General features: G+C 36.8%; 2 protein-coding genes across 2 annotated transcripts; both read left to right on the top strand.

Moving 5' to 3' along the window:
* Positions 1-320: 320 nt before the first annotated feature.
* LOC115926630 (tether containing UBX domain for GLUT4-like) lies at positions 321-5,111 on the top strand. The gene is made up of 3 exons (XM_030991546.1): positions 321-422; positions 3,581-3,636; positions 4,716-5,111. The coding sequence occupies exons 1-3, from the start codon at positions 342-344 to the stop codon at positions 4,939-4,941; spliced, it is 363 nt and encodes a 120-aa protein (XP_030847406.1). The 5' UTR covers positions 321-341; the 3' UTR covers positions 4,942-5,111.
* A 1,328-nt stretch (positions 5,112-6,439) lies between these two features.
* Positions 6,440-21,924, top strand: LOC755087 (tether containing UBX domain for GLUT4). The gene is made up of 15 exons (XM_030991210.1): positions 6,440-6,466; positions 7,060-7,179; positions 8,310-8,383; positions 9,491-10,124; positions 11,024-11,146; positions 11,547-11,618; positions 12,659-12,798; positions 14,053-14,131; positions 14,961-15,027; positions 15,673-15,735; positions 16,066-16,118; positions 16,971-17,022; positions 18,368-18,440; positions 19,179-19,396; positions 21,496-21,924. The coding sequence occupies exons 1-15, from the start codon at positions 6,440-6,442 to the stop codon at positions 21,504-21,506; spliced, it is 1,806 nt and encodes a 601-aa protein (XP_030847070.1). The 3' UTR covers positions 21,507-21,924.
* Positions 21,925-22,466: the final 542 nt, after the last annotated feature.

Here is a 22,466-nt window from a genome sequence, read left to right on the forward strand (position 1 = left end):
CTTCAAATTCACAGCATGTCATTTTGAGTACGGTATCTCATTTTCGTCTGGTCCAATTATAAATGATCAAATTTTTATACAACTTTAATGCAAACTTTAGTTTTATAGGTTTCTACAAAATGACCCCAAACTTGACCCTTTAAGCTATGACTCTGTGAATGCGAATAAGTTATGATCACGTCACAACACGATCATTTTTAGTAGTACCCAACTTATTACAACTCCTACCCACCCCCCCCCCCCCCCTAATCTATCTAGCTAGTCGCACGTACGTCCCGATTTTAATAGTCTTTGAAGAAGAAAAAAAAGGATGTCTGGAAGAAGACTAGTAAATTGTGAAAATGGCATCCAACGTGAACGTTCTCTGTCCGAATGGACGTCGACAAACTGTCAAAGTTTCTCCCAATACGAGAATTCTAGAGGTGAGTTTGCATTGATTTTATAAAAAAAAAAGTATTAGTTTTGAAGTGGCGTATGACTGGAATTGTGCTTTTGGAAGATTGTAGTTTAATTCTGCTTCAGAAATTATGCTGTATCATTGTTTGCAAAAGCTGCTGAAGCAAACGGCATGTCTAATTCTGCCCGTCGCCATCGGCCTGGGATATTTTCATGACCCGTAGACCGCCACTAGCAGTATGCATTGCTCAGCTAGAGAAGTAGAAGTTGGAGCGCTGCCTTTGTTCATGATGTATTGTTGACCATTCTAGTCTTAGTCCTACAAAAAGTTTGAGGTTTAACCGTAGACGGTAGTGACCTCGTACAAACATTAGTGCTAAAAAGTACATAAGTTTTGCACACATCCTTCAGTTTTGTACAAAAGAAATGGAAATGGGAGAAACATTAAAAACAATTTCGTAACATTTGGATTGCCAGAGGGGTTCTGAGTGATGAGGGCGGCTGTTGTTGGATTTGATGGCTGGAGAGGGTTACATTTCTTGTTGTTAAGCCAAGTAATAGCCAAGTTAATCCTGAATATCTGTCCCTCGGGGAAAATCTTTCGAGACAGGACCTCCCTTAAAGTCGCATCTCCCTGACCATACCCTGATTTTATTCATATTGAGGAAATAATAACAAGATATTTAATGACTCAATCTAAATCTAAGTCATGGTTTTAACATTTACTTATTAAAAACCTATGTGATATGATTCGTAACTTTGTACCAAGGTACAAGGTTATGCTTGAAAATGGAAAATAATGTGGAGAAATACATGTGTATCTACACATTAACATGTTGTCATTCTCATGGATTTGTAAATACAGACTGTTTCTTCTTTGGCAGTCACCTTTTCTATGGTAGACCAATTAGTGGAAAAATAATATAAATCTTGGTTATCTTGGCTTGGTAACATTGTTCAGATGAGAGAAAATGGTGCTAACTAGGACTAGGGTAGCGCGCCCAGTATTCGGTCAATTCCCAGTATTCGGTCAGACAGCCGTTTCGACAGCTGTAACAATTTTAAAAATAATTTGCGAGCCACGAAACTTGCACAAATCAAGCAGCTGAACAACTTTCCTTAACTCTCAAAATTAAATCAGATTTAGGGCCCCGGAAAGATCTCCAACTTAGCTCAAAATTGGTCAGTGTCGCAAGACTTTCTGCACTTCTGCGTTCTCTTAGCACATGCGCTAACATGCATAGCCATATGTAGAAGTCTATAGCGAAACAACTGCGTGTGCTGTCGCAATGAATTTAGAACGTGTGTGAAGAGAATCACTTCCGTGTTCACTCCATCGCAGTGAATTTGCAAATGACGCATTTGCCGATGTGCGAGAGGTATTTATACGATACCCTTGCCATGCGGTATCGCTCGGCCAGTATTCGGTCAACGCATTGACATTCAGTGCTTTATCGCGCAATTGTGTGAAAATAGTGCGCAAATACGCTTCGCTCTTTGGCAACAGAGATACCACGCACAAATCGCGTGACCGAATTCTAATCGGCGCGACCGAATTCTGGGCAGAAAAATGCTCCGTCTTCTTTCGGAAGTATTTTGCTTATCATTATTCTATATTTTAAGTGACTATAAAATCCTGTTAGAGGAATAAATTTCTTTTCTTTTGATGGGTAGATTGCCAAATAAAAGAGGTAAGAATTCAAAATATTAGTGATTTCCCCTTAAGTGACCGAATACTGGGCACTCTACCCTAGGTACAGTTAAGTGACTGCAATGCTAGATGTACAATTAAATGTAATCTGAAAGTTGTGAGTGAAAACAGACATCATCATGATGAAAATTGGGAAAACTGATCTGATCGATTCCTTAATTCTCCAACTATATTATTACAATTTAATTACTTTTTAGGTGAATTAAAATCGTCACAAAGCAATAAATTGGCTCCATATACTCTACCATTCCAGACATTTAAATGTTGAAACTTGAAAGATTTTTAAAAGCCTGTCTTATGTCTTATTTTCATGAAAAATTGGTTAGGAGAATTTCAAGGAAAACCATAAATAGCTTTGTGGTTAGAGAATTTTGTCAGGATTTTTTACATGCTAGAGGGTTAATACAGTAAAAGGAAGATAATAAATAACATTTCATACAAAAACTTCACAGTTTTTTCATCAACCTTCAACTATGTTTAATACTGAGTCATGTTGTGTTGGGATTGGTGTATGAGATATTGGCAGTAGGAGAGGTACATAAAATGAAGTTGCAAGGAGAGACTTGTAATTCTGGAGTCATATGAGAGTATTTATTATCTCCAAACTTTTGGAGAATCAAATCAGTTACGGTACATCATTATGAACTTCCACATATACCGGTATGTAAAACACTAGATGAAGAGAGAGCCAGCTAGAAAGAAGGTATTGGTCTACAAATGTAATGGTGATCAAAACTCAACTCTCTTTCAGAAAACCAGAACATGTAATATTTATACAGAAGGATACAAGTAATATGAGGGTGGGTTACATTGTGTCAAAGGGACAAAGACCTGAATGAGGCATTAAAACATATAGTTTGTGTGATTGTATGATACTTTTCTATTAAAACCAATATTAAGAACTTTTTGATAAACTATTATCATGGAGATCAAGGAATAGATTTTTGAATAAATTGTCAGTATTAATTTTTTTCACTGCCAAAGACCCATTTTAAGCTGACTTGTGATGGTGTTCTAAGAAAATATGACAGGTTTGTAGTCGTGACAAGTTTCTCGTTCGGGGAAGTTGTCGCTCGTTTTGGCAAAGACCGTTTTGTGCAACATTAATAGCGGACAAGTGACAAGTCAAGCGACAGTGTCGGGATGTTGATCTTGTACTTATGATTGTGAAACAACCCTCAAAAGTACTTATGAGGAAACATAATATTTTTGTTTGTGTTGAATAAATTAACGATAATCTCTTTGGCTTTGCCATGTCTAACATACTCAATGCACATATTGCAAGAAACCTTTAACATTTAATAAATTGAGCAGTGTAGAATCAGTAGTCTGAATATGCCTGATCATGATTTAATAGATTTCACTACGGCTGTATAAACTTAAGATATGACATTATATTCACAATATTGTAGATGGTTTAGTGAGTTCATGTAATTATCAGTATTACAATCTTGACACAATCTTGTTTTTCAGGTCATTGAGATAGTGTGTAAGAAACAGAAGTTCAACGCAGATGACTACAACTTGAAGTAAGTTCTCTGAGATTTTAGACCTTCCAATTTCTCTAGAATATGTGCTTCATTTTTTGACAGAAATTTTTAAAGTTAATTTTAGTTTACTCTGTTTATCAGGCATACTTGTGTCAAGGCAAGAAGATATACTGTATGTATGCCAATCTTCTTGCCTCGTATTGGTTGTTCATCAAGACAGACATCATTACGAGCTAAAATTAGCAAATATCAGTGAACAATCCTTATGAATGCAGTGCGTGAAATACCTAAAGTCCTTATTGAAAATCCTTATGAAATAAATGTAGTTGTCAAATAAATATCTCAATCATCCCAATGCAATTATATTTAAATTTCTAATTGCTGTAGAGTAGTCAGTTGCCTGCCTGCAAGAAGGTGGGTACTGCCATTGGCAATTCATAGTTCTTGTGGCCTTCTTGCAGCCAGCCGACAGGTCCTTATCATCAATTGATAAAAAAGGTTATTAACAATAATAATAATTGTCACTGGTGCTATTCATGATTACCAATAGTACTACATGGATAACCACTCTAGATAATCCTGGATTTCTACCTGAGTTTCCCTCCAATGACATCAGAGAGCAAATCTTGTTAACAATTGATCAGTAAGGTTAACAATGCACTGTAATGGTCAGTAGTTAATATTAGTACAGTCAACATGTCTGTTACGGTCACTCACGGTAAACAGAAAAAGTGGCCACTGTAGACTACGGTAGTGGCTTTTCTTGACTGGTTCTTAAACACAAATTTCTTTCTCGAAGGGAGACACATTACATGTCCACTATAGACAGGTGGCCTTTACAGAGAGGTTGCCACTAAGACAGGTTTGACTCTATTATATTAAAGCCCCACTGCACTACTTATAGCTACCTGCGCCCTCTATAAAGCAAACAATGCCTAATCGGTGACCATTGGTCCCCCATGATCCACTTTGTCTTATGTTAATTGAAAGCTGATTTGATGAGATAACCACCTGTCAGTAACCTTGCAGGGTGGTCTAATCCCTCCTGTACACTAGTACAGATGGGCTTTAGGATATCCACTGTAAAGAATGATTTATTCCTTTACTCTCCATTCCAGACATCAGAGAACCATCCTTGACGTCCAGGTACCTTTCCGCTATGCCAACCTGATCAACAATGCCAAGCTAGAGCTGGTCAAAGCGGACGTATCACGCAGTCTATCTGGCTCGACCATGGTGGCGCTGCAGCTATCCACGGGCGAACGCCTCCAGCATAGCTTTGACTCTACGATATCGCTATGGGACATTCTACAGCACTGGGAGGGTCAGAGTAGCGACAGGTGAGAATCGAGCCAGGCTCTCTTTCATTTCTTTGTAATAGGGATGTGGCCTATAGTATAAAAAAGGAATCCCATCATACAGTTAATTCTGCATAAGTGGATAGTACAACTTATAAATGCAAAATTCTACTTAGGAAGTGTAAATAATACATGTTTTGCATAGTTTGGTCATCAAAATTAATTTGACTAAAAGGGACTTTGTAACATTGTTCAGATGAGAGAAAATGGTGCTAAGGTAGTGATTTAAATGCTAGATGTACAATTAAAGGCAAGATGAAAGTTTGAGTGAAAACAGACCATTATTAATGATAGAAATTGGGGAAAAACTAATCTGATCAATTCCTTTATTCTCCCAACTACATGTATTGTATTACAATTTAATTACATTTTAGGTGAATGTAAATTGTCACAAAGCAATGAATCAACTAAACCATTCCAGATATTTTTAGTGTTGAAAGATTTTTAAAAGCCTGTCTTATGTCTTATTTTCATGGATAAACAGTTAGGAAAATTCAAAAAAGGTTTGGAGAATTTACTTTTAGAGGGTGTTGCACAGTGACATCTTCAAAGAAAACCATTTTCTCAGGATTGTTTGCATGTTAGAGGGTTATTACAGTAAAAGGAATATAATAAGTAACATTTCATACACAAAAAACACAGTATTTTCATCAACCTTCAACAGTGTTACAGAGTCCCTTTAAAGAAATTTTGGCTTGTGTGACTTCAAGTTATGCAGAGTTAAGTTTACATTTTATGTGCATGATAACACTACAGCGTATGTAATGCACCATCGATCATCATACCCTACAGTCTGTTTCTAACAGATTGCACTTTGCCCCCACCCATTCATAAGAACCAAATGGTAAATAGGCAATGTGGAATTTGTAAGCAATTCACCCACCAAGAGACAAAATATGGAGTAAGGCATGGATTTTAGTATGAGTAGATCACTGTTTCAGATTATTTGATAATATACATCGACTGTGTAGTGTCTACAACTTTGTTTTTGTTTTTGTTTTTTCTGATAGTGTAGAATCATGAAAATATTTCATTTAAAAATTATCCACAAAGGTGCCTGTATTTATATTATCTCTCGTATATCTTCCCTACAATTTCTATTAGGACTGCAACAGTTGGTACTTTTTATCTGATATTGCCACAATTTTATGATTAAGACAAAGGGTGTCAGCTTACATGTACCATATTTTCTGGTGATAAGGCCGCACCGCCGCATAGGCCGCACCCCCAACTTTGACATTTCAAAGAGGAAAAAAAAAAAGGAAAAAGGAAAAAGGAAAAAAAAAAAAAACGGACAAAACAAAATAATCATAATTTTCTTGAAAACACTATTTATTTTTTTTACAAACATACCAAATTCATCCATATTCTTGTAATTTACCGGAAGTTTAGCTAAAAAAGTGATCGCAGGCAGATTTGGTGTCCGATATACCCCTACCACAATGTACGGTGTAATGCGAAACTGCATGAAATGGGAAAACAAAATGGCGACTTCGGATCACGGTAGCTCCGTTAGACTGTCCCTTCCTTTACCTTTGCAATGCATTGGCACGAACTTAGATCAAGATCTATCAGAAAATGTTGTGTTTATTTTCGTCTTCATGTCAACAATGCAAGATAAAATTGTCGGTAAGATGTTTGGAAATGTCCTGTACCATAGTGGTATTGTTATTTTACCATTTCTAGTCCCATACGTGCAAATTCGTGTTGGTTTTGACTTTTTTTTTTTTTTTTTTTTTTTTTTACTCTTTCGTTGTAAAGGCCGCACCCCGACTTTTTGAAATTTTCTCTTCCAAAAATACTGCGGCCTTTACGCCGGCAAATACGGTACATTTATACAAAAGACCGAACGCAGTTTGCATTGTGTGCAAGATATCGAGGGGTCAGTGACACAAAGACGAACTCCATTTTGGCCATTTTGAGAAAAAGTCGTTTAAGCCACTGACTTCAATGGGGTGTTGGGTGGGGTTAAGTCTTTGTGTTTCCTGGAAAGCCCACATTTTTCTGAACATTTTGATATCAAATAATCATTTGGGCAAAATATCGAGTTACGTCTTTATGTCACTGAACCCTCAATATGCAAGCCTTTTCTATTTATGCATAGGGATACTATCCCCCTTTTATCTCTTCATTTGTTGTTCTGTACAGACCGTCTTTGACATGCCCTTCATCATCCAGCAGTGGGACCGCTGTTCATCCAGTCTGCATCTACATGAGAGAGGAGGTAACTAAGTTCATAGATCGATTCATAACTTATTCCTGCTTTGTACGATTATTAGCCATTTGCTGAGAGGAATATAGTGAATCGTGTATTAAAGGCATCGTTTAACAATGTTAAATCTGAGGTGCATGGCCCTACGTGTTATCAGAGTCTGTTATATGTTGTAATATTGAAGCCCTAAAAAAAGTGTGCTTCAAAATGATCAAGAAGTGCCTCAAAAAAGTAACAAATCTTTGAGTGACCGGTCTTACCATACTCGTTTCCCCAATAGACTGTAGTGTAGTGTTATGAAAACCGTTAGAAAAAACGAAAAATTTGGTTTCGGTTTCCAATCATAAATATCTTGATAATCAGACAGGCGATGGGCTTGTAAAAGTCATGGGGTTCCTGACTGACCTAAAGGTTTATAATTATCATTGCAACATGAGCTGAATCCAGGATTTTGTTTCAGAATCTGGGACAAAGTTACCGGATCCCTTTAAGCCTATGGCAGTAAGAGAATCAAGTACATAACTGGTTAGTGTCAGAGGTGAGGCACCTTTACCTATGCCAATATACCATTTTCGTAATGTTATCAAATTTAATGCACAAATCTTTGTTAAGTGCCTCGTTACAAATTATTTCTTGCACCTATTACAAATATTTGTATTTCAATAATCAGAATGCAAATTGCATACATAACATATTGTTAGTAGGATAATAAAGTCATAATGTTTCTCCTTCTTGGCAACAATTAATGTATCGATTTGTATTCTGACTATTGAAATAGAATTATTCATAACGGGTGAATGAAATAATTTTAACAAGGCACTTGATAAAGATTTGTGCATTAAATTTGATAACATTACGAAAATGGTCTATTGTACCTGCACCTTTTCCCACATGTTTACATTTTTTGTGTGGCGTGAGGCACAATTGAAGCCTCTTCATGGGAAACAGTCAGCAATAGAAAAATGACAGACTATTCTAATGCATGGCATCTATCTACATGATTAGAGTGTACACACCATACCCAAATGAGAAACAAACAAACTCTCTTAACTGTGTTAAAAAAATGACAAGATCAAGTTGAATTTAAACAGTTATATGTAGGGTTTTTGATGACCTTTTACTTTTTATGTCATTCTTTCAAGATTATTGGTGAGGAATGGTTGAAGGCTACCACATTGAAAGGGCTTGGACTGATTGGAGGAAGAGCAATCATCAGGTAAAAGGCAGACTTTTATTTAGTTATTTAATATTTTTATTTACCAGTAGTCTAAATAGAATCTTGTCAGCTTTCATTTTTTACAGCAAAATTTTTAAACCACGTATTAAGATTCTAGGCCTCTGATTGGTAAAAACTACAGACATGAAATTTGCTACTGACTGCTGGGCAATACTGCAAAAAATATTGACTGGGCATAGTTCTAATGGGACGTGCAATGCAAGGATGCAATGGATGCAAGTGAAGTTAACAATGGATACGCACAGTGGATATGCGAACTTCTTTGAGAATGACGATTTTCCCCACATTTGTAATGGGATATTTTGTCAAAAATTCTACTTTGAGGACCAAGAAGCAAGATGCAGTATATTAAACAAATATTGACTTCTGAATTCCTGGGTCAAGGTTAAAACTATAGCTCCTTGGTTATCTTGAGCCTGCACTGTTGCCCTGTAACTTCGTCTTGGGTCACAGTACAGTTTGAAGATCACCTTCAAGAGTTTTAACTGTGCTCCTCAAAGCAGTCAATATTTGTATACTATTCCCTTGTACACTTGTTGATGTTGCTGCTGTTAGTGATGCTGTTTTAGAGTAAGTGATTGCTAGCTTTTCTTATCACTTTACAAACATAACCTGAAGCAGATAACTAAACAATCATCAGGAATTCATTGGCGACATCGATTCACATGCTTGAGTATCTCTCAAACTACAATTCTGTTTAAGACGTACATAGAATCCCAGACTCTTCCCCCCTCCCCCAAAAAAATAAATTAAATAAAATAAATAATAATGATAAATAAATAAATAAATAAATGGATAAATAAATGGAATAAAATAAATTAAATTAAATATTTTAAAAAATTTAAAAAAAATTAAAAAATGAATAAATACCGTAAGTATTATATGAGCATAAGAATGTGAAATTCATCATACGTGTATCATAACATACTGCAAATTGTCATCTTAAGCAGTCATTGTATGCATTGTTGTTTACACAGTTGATATGTGTTGTGTTGGAAATTTAAAAATGTCACATTGCCCATTTTGTACCCTTTATAATAAAGACAAAACAAAATTACATTTTTTAATAAATTTGAAATATCCTAGGTTATTGCACAGAGACGTTGAACTTCCCCCTCCTCCAAAGAAAACCCAGCCAGAGGCCAAGTCAGAAGTCCCTGCTGCACCAACTCCTACTCCTGCTGCCCCTCCAAATCAAATGGATTCGTCGTCCACCACACCACAGAGTTCTGCAACACTGGGTCATTCCACTGATGCATTTAGGGGTGCTCCTGCAGCAGACTCAGATTCGCTACCTAAAATTAAATCAAAACCTGCACCTCCAGTTCAAGTGACTGAAAATACACCCGCCACAAATGAACTTGCCCAGCCAGCTGGTTCGAGTGAAGCAGCCATGGACTGCGCTACTTCTGATAATAGGGATGAATCTGCCATGGAAGTCGATGCAATAGAAATGAAATCAGAGAATACTAATTACCGAGCCCAAGAGTGCCCTCAAAATGCGAGCGATAGCTCACATCTCGAGGAAAGGACTGTAGCTCAAGAAACGAGTGTGAGGCGAAAAGAAAAGCAGATACCTTCTACAAGCAAAGGGGGAGGAGAAATCCCAAAGGAAGAGAAAACCGAGAAAGTTGTGAAGGACATTGAGAAGAACGAAAGAATCAGCCTGGATGAGTATGCAAGGAGAAGGATACAGAGCTTACTGGAGAAAGAGGAAGAGGTGAGATATATTCAACCATTTGTCATTATTCAAATGATAATAATAATAATAATATTCTGCTTTTATAAAGCCCCCAATACATTGATACAACGATGTGCCTTAGTGCTTTACAGATATATTATTACCCCAGTCATCAGATTCAGGCTTATCCGCACACAATGTATGCACATTTTCCACTCCCTGGGGAGCATTCCATGTTTGCTCCTGTGTCCAGTGGGACATGTTGAAACTACTTGCCCGGTGGCTTGTTGCAGTTGCCACCGTTTGTTTTACCTTAATGTGACGCAATAGATTCAATAACGATGTCTAGAGCAACAAATTAAAGACTTGAGGTACTATTTTTAGTACTCTCTCTCTACATAACCCACTACTTATTGTATTAGTCAATTTTGACTATGTATATTTCTCACTATAATTAAAACTACAATGTAGCTACTACTACTGCCACTGCTACTTTGACTGTTGGTACTGCTGCTACTACTGCTTTTACTACAAATCCTACTAGTACTACTACTACTACTTCTTCTTCTTTGTCTTATTCTTCTACTTCCTCCTCCTTTACCTCCTCATCTTTCTCTTTCTCTTTCCCCCTTCTATTTTTAATTTCCTTCTTTTGCCACTTCTACCACCACCAAGTACTCTTACCACCATCACGACTACCCCCATCACTTGCTTGAAAAATCAGTACAGAACTTGAACTCTACATAAGTCGATCTGTTGTGCAAAATTTGACTTAGACAGCGTAAATAATGCCCGTTTTGCATAGTTTGGTAAATAAAATTAAAAAAAACTATTTGACTTGTGCGACCTAGAGCTTGGTGGAGTTAACTGTATCTCTCGTGTTGTTTGATAACCAAATTAACGATTTAGAAAATACAATTTACTGATACCTTTTTCAGATGGTGAAATCAATGCAGGAAGCCATGCAGGAGTCTATGAGCCAGAAATCACAAGGAGCCCTGAACCGTCAACCTCGCACAACCAAACCCAAGGCACCTGTTCATGCCTTTGCTGACTTTAAGGTAATTATTGTCAATGTCTAACTTAAAGTGTCCCTATCAACACAATTTGTTTGGTTTGTTAGCACTTCCAAGTCCTAATACATTATTCAAAATATGAGCTTCAAACTTTATTTCTGTAACAAGATTCCATGAATTGTCATTGATTTACATTGATATATGTACTTTCAAGTAGCATGTAAGCGATATGTGAGCAGACAACTCAACAGACCCATACATGCTTGCATAAAATAGGGCCCGAACGGAGTCCAAGTTTGACTTGGGTTTTGTGTGCCCCTTTTATGTTATTCTTTATTTTCTTCATACTCCCTATCCATTTATAGCCCAAATATCATTCAGTAAAATGGCAGTGTATGTTGACTAAACGTTAACATTTTCATAACTTAACTTTCCATTCTATCAGTTTCCAGAACCAAAGCATACTGATGCGACAGATGAAGGAAAGGGCAAAGAGAAGCAAGACATTAGTTCAAAGGTAGATATTAGTGATTAAACTTCTTTCAGTAAAGTCTAATGAAGTGAGTTTTTGTTCATGCAAATGATATATAATGCTATGGGAAAACCTCCATTTCTAAAATCCTATACTAGTTTTGTCTCAAAGTTGTTGTCGAAGGCCCTGAAAGTTTATAACATGATTCATGTGTGTGAACACTGTTCAGTTATTAAATTATAAACTCATTTTATTTCGCTGTGTTCGGTATGTCTGCCTTTCTAGGTAAGAGAAGGAGCGGGGAAGGGTTTGGATATTTATGAGAGAGAGAATCGTCCCTTTTTATGGGCCGGAGGCATTATGTTTTTGGGTTGTCCGTACATCTGTATGTCTTGTTCTTGTGATCGCCTTGTCTCTAGAACTGATTGGTGGTTTCCTGCCAAACTTGGGTCATGTTTGTATCTTGCAGAGCTAATGAACTGATTAGATTTTGGGGTCACAAGTTCAAAGGTCACAGGGCTCAGTATGTATGCAAAAATAGCTCGTGATCACATTACCTGTAGAAGCGATGGTCACGTTCTGACTATCTGGTGACTTCCATTTGAGAATCTTCCTTTTCTTCAAACATTTTCAGACCTTATGGTCCGAATTCACAAAGGAGGTTTGTCGACACACCTCCTTTTGTTTCGTCAAACCTCTTGCATCAAAACGCGTCATATGACGTACAAAAATCTGGTTTGACGACAAACCTTCCTCTGTGAATTCGGGCCCTCGTGGATTGGCATTAACAGAGAAATATTGTTCTTCTTTTCTCAGCCTTGTGATAGAAATCAACTGTTGTTGTTTTTTTGTTTTTTTGTTTTTTTGGGGGGGGGGGTCCAACTGTGGTGACTTCATTTTGAAGGTAATCTTTTCCAACATTTTGTGTATTGGTGTTAATAACGAAATGTTGTTGTTCTTTATCACAGTTTTTTGAGAGGGGGGATCAGGTTCTAACTATATGAGAATAACTTTCTTTTTTCAAACATTTTGAAGACATTTTGTATATTGGTGTTAACAGAGAAACTTTGTTTTTCTTTTCACAGCCATGTGATAGGAATCAACTGGTGTTCTCACCCGATCAGGATCCTTTCACATTACATGGTTCTTCGGATGTTCCGGATGAATTCTTTGACCTTACAGTGGACGATGTGAGGAGGATGCTCTCCAATCTTAGACATCAAAGGTAAGTAAATAATTAAATAAACAATAAATGAAAAACGGTGCTTATAAAGCGCTTACCACCAAAGTCTCTAAGCGCTTTAAATATTGTATATATTCTATATATTATATTATGCAATGGATGAGCAATGGACTGTAGTACGCTATGTTGATGTGGTCAAAGAACCGTTCAAATCAAAAGGGAGAGGCAAGTTTTTCTAGAAATGTTCATCCCTTTTGCATCCTTATTTCCCTTTTTTCCCTTCGCATCTATCTATGCTCTTCTATGTGGCAAAGACCAGTCCTGAAAATATGCATTTGCTATGTTTTCCATCATTAAACACACGCCAATTTACAATTTCTCATCTAAAAACACCAATAACTTGAAGGAGGGGTTCAATAAACCTAAGAAGGGGGGGGGGGGGGGGGAGGGGAATCATCATTATCAAGGTTTTTGAAACTGCCAATGATACGTCAGTCAAACTTTTAAAAGCAACATTTCACTATTGAATGAAGTCACAGTTGATGTATTCTTGCTCTGTCGGTCGGGGAGCCATTTTCTAAGTTGATTTTATGAGCAGATCAATGATAATATTGCACCTCTGTTAAAGGTACTATGTCCCATTTGCAGACCAAAAAAAATGAAAAGGTTAAATTCCAACGGCATTTGAAAGATAATACTAATTTAGAACTTCCCTAAAAAAGGTGGGGCTTGAAAATGTCTTCAAGTGGGAAAATAATGACTATTAGTTGTCAAATCGACTTAGGAGCTATAGAGCTAATAAGTAATAAGTCTTGATTTTCAGACCATTGTACCGAATGGTCATACGTTCTATGCTGCGCAAAGATTCAATCAGTTTAATTTTGGCCATCACAAGAAGTGGGTTATTTATGTAGACAAATGCTCATGTACCCTTTACAGCTCATTTTATGTATGTTATTACCAAAGAAGAAAAAAGGCCAGTCACTCACTCAATAGTGTCTGACAGTGAAGTCTAGCAAGTAAACGGGTTTCCTTGCATAATTAGAATATTAGGACACTGCAAACGTTTAAATTTCACAGATAGGACATACATGACTTATTCATAATTTCTGCAAAGTTCTACAGTATTTGAGGTTGGCTGCAAAAGGGACATAGTACCTTTAAGCAGATTTATGTAGAAATTTAATTTTCTAAGTTAGTTACCAGTAAATTTGTTCAATGGAAGAAGTATGCCACCACAACCATATCTCGATCTGGATTTGCTGTTGAAGATCATACCTGTTTCTCTTTCTATAGTGCTGATTCTGAGAGGAACCTCACAACAAAGGCTATGAGAGATGCTCAGGATCAGAAGAAGATGAAGAAATATGATAAGGTTAGATTCAGGCAATCCCTGACCATGCAGCAATCGTGATAGTGTGTCACACAGCCATGATCCTTTATTTGCATTTCAGAGATGGGGTTAGTTGATGGCTGGACTGTTGACTTTCCCATTGTTCAGTTTTGGGCTGTACTTTGTAATTTTTTTCATTGTGTTTACATGTACTCTGGTGATTTGTGTGTTCTGTATAGAAAATGGGTAGAATATTTTGCCAGTACCTTGCTTGCATACATATTTGTAGTGGTAGGGGGGGGGGGGGGGGAGTGAAGGGTGCTCTGGTGACAAAGATTGACAATTGCTCCAGGCTTTTTGTAAATTAAAGATATTGGGTGAGGGTTAGCGTTGCAGTTGGATTTTAGGTTTAGGTTGGGATTAAGGTTAGGGTAGGAGTTAGGTATACTGTTTGGTGTAGGGTCTTGGTGAGTGTAAGAAATTGACTGTGCCATACAACCATGTGCAGAACTTTTATACAGTGGTGGTGGTTACAGTGGTGGTGGTTATTTTACCTGACTACTAAGAAAGCGTAAATGCTTGTCAGTAAACAACCAGACGGCCGACGGCTTTAGGTCCTCTCCGAGGGACCTGGTAATGAGGATTAATGCCATACCAAAGGGAACTAGCGCATATACTTGGTTTCGAACCCGGGTCACCGGATTACAAGCCCACTGCTCTACCGACTGAGCTATCGCACCTCCTCAATAACCTAATAACATGAATGATTGTTATACTTTAAAATAATTGATGAAAGGAAGTAGTGCTATTCAAGTGACAATTTGTTAAAAATCGTACTTATGATTTTACACTTTTTTTATTTGTTTTGAAGGTTGTTGTTAGAGTTCACTTCCCAGACCGAATCATTCTCCAAGGGTTCTTCAGGCCTCAGGAAAAAGGTAAAGGCTTGTTCACATACATGCCAAGGTTTACCATTTTTTGTTTAAAGTATTTTTTTAAATTTTTAAAATTTTATTTCTGCATTTTTCCAAATATATTATAACTGAATAACAAAGAACATATAAATGTAAGGTATAATACAACATAAACAAACAATAATTTCTTCATGTCAAAATGTTTTTTTACATAATATATGTACATATAATAATAAAAATTAATATTTCCATAACATATTATCGTAAATTTAAAGTATTATCCGAACTATTCTGTTGGAAAATTAAAACGTTTTTTAAGTGTACTACACTTCACATTTCTGTATCTTACAACAAGCAGATAAGTAATGATGTGTTGGACCATTGTTGCACTCAGCTATATTTTCATCCTTAATTCGAATTGAATTGAATTGAATTGAATTGAATTTATTAATACGTCTTTATTTTAAAAACTTGTAAAAAGCATGTACCGGTAAAAGCAATAACATGGTACAACCATTTGTATCAGATTTGATGTAATGATAGAGTATTAATTATTCTCTCTTTATATATGGAATACCAACAGGCAGAAAAATTCAAAACTTGAAGTTGGAAAATGATGTATCATTTCTTTCATAAAATGCTGTATCATATATATTCTTTTTTTTCTAGTTGAAGCTGTGAAGGAATTTGTAAGATCAAATTTGGCTGAGAAAGATCAACAGTTTTATCTCTGTAAGTATATGGAACAATATTTTAAATTATCAGTCATAAATACATAAAACAGGAATCATCTGCAAATATTTTCTTGTTGTATATTAGAAGTATTTAGCATCAATTACTTGTCCTAATCAAAATGGAGGTTTATGATATGGAAGTTACAACCAGTTTAATTTTGATTATTAGTGAAAATATGTGTATCCCTGTCGACCGCACACTCATTCTGCCAGTCCAAATGACAGATTTACTCACAACTAATTTTCGAAACCCCTCTATATTTTGTCTTTCTGCTTTTAGTTTCATTCATAATTCATATATTTTGCAACTGATTCTTTTTTTCTCCAGACACCACACCACCAAAGACCATTTTGAAAGACACGACTCAGACTCTTTTCAAGGTAAGCCTTACCAACAAGTGGATGCTTTTTATTTTTTATTTTCATACATGTACTTGAAATGATGGAACAAGACGGAGATATATTTATCAGTAACCTATCGGGAAGCTGTGCCACTTTTATTGTGGGATGCTTTATTATCTTGTATTGTCTGCTGGGCGCCAGAAGGGTGTTGTGCCATATCCTCTAAAACAGAGTTAAGGACCTTATGGCTTTCAACAGCTGATAGTTTCAGAAACCTGCTTGGAGTTTATTAAAGAATAACAATCTCTGCACATTTGCAAGAGCCTTTGGCCAAGACATGAATGCTTAATTACCTAATCAGTCAAAAAGATATTTTTCAGATTAAAGAGCAGATGTTTTATACGATGGGCGTGAACAAGTGGGATTGCAGCTGCTTTTTAATGAGAGATTCGAAGAAGGTCTGAGAAGATTCCTTGTCTTCTGGGGGGTGTATCACAAAGATCCTAACTTGAACTTATCTATAAGTTGGACTTAACAATTATGGAGAGCCATTTATACATGTAGCATTAAAATAAAATATTTTCAAAAGCAAAAATTTAAGTATTTTAGACTTTTCATAAATTCCACATCAAGAACATGAAATCTCCCATGATAATAGAAAATATGAATGATTTGAATCAACATTTCAAGCCTTTTAAAATGACTTTTACAAAATATTTTCAAAGATGCTAATGACTTTCCATATTTGTTAAGTTCAACTTAGAGATAAGTTCAACTTAGGATCTGTGTGAAACACCTCGTGGTATAAACGAAAGGCATTTAAAAATCTTTGTTTTTTAATTAGATATACATATCAATCAATTAATTCTGATGGTTTATGTGTTTTTATAGGCCAAGCTGTTCCCTGCTGCTGTTGTCTATTTTGGTTCACAAGTTCAAAAAGGTAAGAGGGTTAGAAAGGGAATACACTATATCATATCTTATCTCTGAAATGGAGTGTGAAGGGTTACTGCATGATACTGAAATTTATAGAAAATTGTGGGGATGGTTAAACAACAATTTTTATTTTTATTTAATAATAATAATTTTAATGATAATATTGCATTTATGAAGTGCCTTTTAAACAAGAAATAATTATAAACAAACAAAGAGAGAGAGAGAACATTATCATACATCAGGCCTTCTCAACTAGTTGATTAGAAGTGCCAAAACAAAAATTGATTGAGGTTGAAGTGCCAACCTGTATGTTTGATGACTATGTTGCGAGGGAGCGTAGCGACCGAGCCGATACCGGCTGGGGTCCAGGGGTCAAATCCCCCGTAAGCTAGTGGATTTTAGGGCTTTTTTAAGGCCCAGATGTGGTATTTTTAACACATTTTTGTTCTATAAAAAGTCAATCATAATTTCATATTGATGTGAAATAATTAGTACAATTCCTGGCCAAAATCTACACTGGAAGTTAATTTATATCTAGTTATTTTGGTGCAATAAACACGGAAAATGTCAAAATCAAGTGAAAATCAAACAAACAAATTGGCTTACTTACATTTTGGGCTTAAGTTCGACTGCGACTTTTTGATTTTGCTGAGTTTTTTAATTTTAAAATATAATTTTTTAATTTTTTCTTCCTTTAATTTTTTTAAACAATAATTTTGTATTAATTTTTTTGGAACAGCCGCGCGCGCCAAACCGACTGACCGCAAGCGCCACAAGTGGCGCGCGCGCCGCCAGTTGAGAAGGCCTGTCATACATAGCTACATCAGTTACAAACAGAAAAATTACAACGAATTAGAAAAGATGTGTTTTAAGACACTTCTTGAAAGCTGTGAGAGTATGGCAATTCTTGGCATATGGCATAAATAATAATTGTAATGAATAATTAAGATTGAAAGTATTGCCTGCTCAGAGGATTGACCTGTGGTTTCGGAAGTGGGAGTTCTTAGCTTTATAACGCACAACCAAGTCTGTATGCTAGTGCTTTTTGTTACAGCAATAATTCACACTTATGAAATCCCACCAATAGAACTTGAACCTGTCATTCTCATGGTACCTGTATTCCCTTCCTTAGCAGTATGGGCGTAGATCTGTAATTAATACCTATTGTTCAGGGGGGGGGGATGATCTATTCATTCATCCCCCCTGAACAATAGGTATTACGTAAGGATTGATGCCCATGCTTAGCAGTAAGGTAAAATGAATATCAGCACTAACTGCTGTAATAGTTTCTTATTGAAACCCAAATTAAATCCTAAGATTAGAATATGATCTCTCTGTTTTTTCTTCTTCAGATCATTACCTCCATGAGGAGGCTCTGGGGGACCTGGCTTCTCTTCTGCAAGCTGAGAGCATTGTTGCTAAGAAGTGAGTATTGACTGTACATAACAGAAAGTTAAGAGAGCGGTCCAACAATTGACAAATGCCCCCCACCCCCCAATACATATATATACAGTCAAATCTGTCTTAATGACCACCTGTCCATAACGACCACTTGCCTAACGTGACCAGCGGCCACTCATTTTGCTTCCGCTGGCCACCGAAAATGCCCACAACGCCAGCGCCAGCCGTGTAGCGACCAGCAACAGCAGCGCTTGAGCAAGTTTGTACACAGCTGGGCGATCGGCAACACAACGCCTACCGGTTTATAACAGCCATCTGTCTACATCGCCCACTATTTGTGTTTACCTTCGGCGGTCGCTATAGACAGGTTTGACTGTATAATGACTACCCTCAGGAACCCTGGGTCTAATCCTTGCACACATGGCTCCGCACTGATAAATGTTCATTATGGAGAAAAGGAGAGTATACCAGTTATCGTATAAAACTTTGCACAAGGGTTTTATCTCTCTTTGCATATTACTAGGCAATTTAATTTTATACACCATAAAATATATTGAATAAAAACATATATTTGTATCAAAAGGAACTCGATCAAGATTCTCTCACAATTATAAAGGGTGTATTCAGATTTTTGTAATGGAAAATGGATCATAGTTTTTGTTTGTTAAAGAAGTTAACAAGAAAATAATCTCAGAAAGGGCAAAGGAATGACTCATTTATGACATCACCATCAAAATGTTTTATTTCTTGTTTGATACACAGCATGAACACGGGCATTGCTAGATCAATATCATCAGAAAATAAATCCAATGCTTCATCCTCTGGCTCGGGTGCATCATCGTCATCGATAGAAGACAGGCCATCGACCTCTTGTGACCCAGGGTCAGGTCAAGGGTCAACGTCCTCCCAGCAGAAGAGGCAGGCATCACCGTCAAACACTGCCATGGGCTCCACCAAGGTACCCAAATGGTTTAAGATTGGTAAGTAGATTGGGAACTCCTATACCACGGGCAGCAGATCTTGCCCACAATATTGATTTAGACTAAGAATGGCTATTCTCTTCTCCATGAAACAGAATGGCCCAAATACATGAAGGGTTTTAATCTTACACCATGGTGTAGCATTCTGTAAGTAATTTTTGCACTTTGCCTTGTGTCCAGTGTCCGATATTCACATGTGGACAAAATTGCTTAAGCCCCAGTCCCATATAAAGCCGGACCAGCACGGACGAGCACGGACCACTCCGGACCATCCCGGACCATGGTCTGGGGTGATCCGGGATGGTCCGGGATGTTTTGTTCAAAAAAAGTGTGATGCTTTTAAGCTACAGTCCCATATATGTCCCGGACCGTCCCGGACCATCCCGGACCCCATCCGGGGTGATCCGGGATTCGGTCCGTGTTGACACCGTGTTGGCACCGGGGTGGTCCTGGATGGTCCTGGATGGTCCTGGATGGTCCTGGGCGGTCAATAACTCACTCCCGGACTGCCACGGATCAACACGGACCGCCCCGGCGCCACTACGGATGACCCCGGACCCAGCATGGTGGCTACACGGATCACCCCGGATCAAACTATTGTCCCGGACCGTCCCGGACCACCCCGGCAGTTTTTGACCGTCAAAAACATCCGGGGTCGACTCCCGGACCGCCCAGGACCATCCAGGACCATCCAGGACCATCCAGGACCATCCAGGACCACCCCGGTGCCAACACGGTGTCAACACGGACCGAATCCCGGATCACCCCGGATGGGGTCCGGGATGGTCCGGGACGGTCCGGGACGTATATGGGACTGTAGCTTTACTTATTTTTTACTGGTCCAGGTTTTGAAAAGGTTTTCTCCCTTATCACAATACAAAATTTGTGTAAAAGATTTTGTGGTAAAAAGCGGCGGGAACAAGAGCTTCTGATTTTGCTGTAGATCCCCAGTCGCCAATTTCTGATAACTTGCTTGTAGGGTTTTAACTGCTCTATACATGTTTTACTATTTAAAAAAAGGACAGGGGTTTCTCACTTTGATGATTATTAAAAGACAAAGTGAACTGTAACTTCCTGATGAGATTAGTTTGTATCAAATAAGCACATACTTTTGAATTTTAATATTATTATTATTATTTTATGTGGCAAATCAAGTCACTTAAATACAACAACATAACAAACATGAATTGAGACAAAACCAATAGAAAACATATATAAATATTGCAATAGCAGGTGCATTCGGTCAACCTCCCCGGTATTGGAAAAAGTTAATCTAATAAGTTATTAGATATTATAACTGTGATCCGCAGACCTTCCTCCCCACACCTGACCAGATGCACCTGATATTGATTGAAATAAAGTTTTAAAAAGAAAAGAAAGATGAGAAGGAGAAAGAAGAAAGAAAAAAAAAGGGGGGGGGGAGGAAAAAAGGAGAAACAAAAATTTAAAAAATTCAATAAATATTGCATTAACATTTTAAAAATTTGCGATTTAATGACATGTATATCATTAACACCATCATCACGGTATAAAAGAAAACAATGATAATATTATTACCATTATTATCATTTAAATATATACATGTATACATCAATATTTATATTGAAACATCAACAAAAATTCATTTTCATTGAGAACACAATTTCAACAATAACCAGTCTCAAAGCTATTGCACAATCATAATATGTACAGATGAAGGTAAGCCTTATATCATGTATATGAAAATATAAACATTCAGATCATACTAGGAATACAATCTTGGAATGGTTTGGAATGGTTAAAAATGGACTGTGTATGATTTGAAGTACATGTAACTATTGTTTCATATTATATAATGAGAATTGGAACAGAAATTATACGGTATACATCGCAGGCGATTATTATGTGAAGTCAATGAGTAATATTTATAGTAATTGAAATTTCTAAAAAGTAGAGACTAGGAAAAGAAGTTATGGGCATTTTAGTGCTAACGACCTCCTGATTTATTTTGAAAGTGCTCTTCCATATTTAGCAGAGCAGTGCAACATGCTTAGGCCTCTCTGCTAGCTGCACAACAAATTATGGATTTCGTTTTTTTTTTTCCCTCTTTTTCTCTGCAGGCAAAAGATGATGCTCTTTCCTCCTACCAATTATGACCTTGGCCCTGACTTTAAAGAGTTGTGATTGGTGGAGGTTGATTGCAAGTCCTCCGATCAATCACAGAAATTCTGTCTCTTTGTTACAGAGTTGTGATAGATATCAAATTACGTTCAATTCTAATTCTGATTGCAAGATGGGGCAGTGATGCGCAACTCTAGAAGCATTACTTAGTTGTGTGAAATACATAGGATGGAGGTGGTTCTTACAGCTATATTGGTGAAGATTTATTTGAGAATGAATTGAATGATGAAAAAATGAAATAATCTAAGAATAAACAAAGTGATGTTCTCTTTAACCTATTGAGACCTAATGTTTAGCCAGAAAGGATGAAGATGGTTGTTGCAGCATCATTGATAATGAGAGGTTTATGTGAGATTCAGTTGAATGATGAAAAATGAGATCGCAAAAGAGTAAACAAAGTGATGCTTTCTCCAATTTATTGACACGTAATGTGCAACTCATGTCTCGATTAGTAACTTAGTTATAGCAAAATGATACCATTAATGATACAGTAGCTCTGTTTGAGAATGAGCTAAATGATGACAAATTATAATTATGATGATAAAGGTAGTCAAGACTTCATTTAAAGAAAATATTCTTTTTGAAATTGAATTGAAAGATGCATTGTTGTATCTGCGGTAAGCTGATAAATCGCAGAGACATTTAACAGTCCCTTTAAATTCATTTTCATACATAATAGGTACTTGATGGAACATTTATTTCTCCTTATATGGGGAAAGAGGGTACAATTTTTTTCTCTCTCTATTTTAGAGGTCTCTCATGTCGAGACATTCTTTTTCTGTTAGGGGTATATCCTTTTACAAATGCTCATATGCCAAGAAACAAGATCTTGCATAAGACAGACAATGAATCTCTGATATTACATGTACAATCAATTTGAAATATGATATATAAATAATATGAGAAGAAA

This window comes from Strongylocentrotus purpuratus, unplaced genomic scaffold (genome assembly GCF_000002235.5).
Source record: "Strongylocentrotus purpuratus isolate Spur 01 unplaced genomic scaffold, Spur_5.0 spur5_contig_845, whole genome shotgun sequence".
NCBI lineage: Eukaryota > Metazoa > Echinodermata > Echinoidea > Camarodonta > Strongylocentrotidae > Strongylocentrotus > Strongylocentrotus purpuratus.

Excerpts from the sequence above, each read along its gene's own strand:
- LOC755087 (XM_030991210.1), top strand. The coding sequence starts at position 6,440 with ATGGCGACTTCGGATCACGGTAGCTCC. Across the intron at positions 12,799-14,052 it reads TCCAATCTTAGACATCAAAG|TGCTGATTCTGAGAGGAACC; the intron begins GTAAGTAAATAA and ends CTCTTTCTATAG. Across the intron at positions 15,028-15,672 it reads CTTCAGGCCTCAGGAAAAAG|TTGAAGCTGTGAAGGAATTT; the intron begins GTAAAGGCTTGT and ends TTTTTTTTCTAG.
- LOC115926630 (XM_030991546.1), top strand. The coding sequence starts at position 342 with ATGGCATCCAACGTGAACGTTCTCTGTCCGAATGGACGTCGACAAACT. Across the intron at positions 423-3,580 it reads CCAATACGAGAATTCTAGAG|GTCATTGAGATAGTGTGTAA; the intron begins GTGAGTTTGCAT and ends CTTGTTTTTCAG. Across the intron at positions 3,637-4,715 it reads GCAGATGACTACAACTTGAA|ACATCAGAGAACCATCCTTG; the intron begins GTAAGTTCTCTG and ends TCTCCATTCCAG.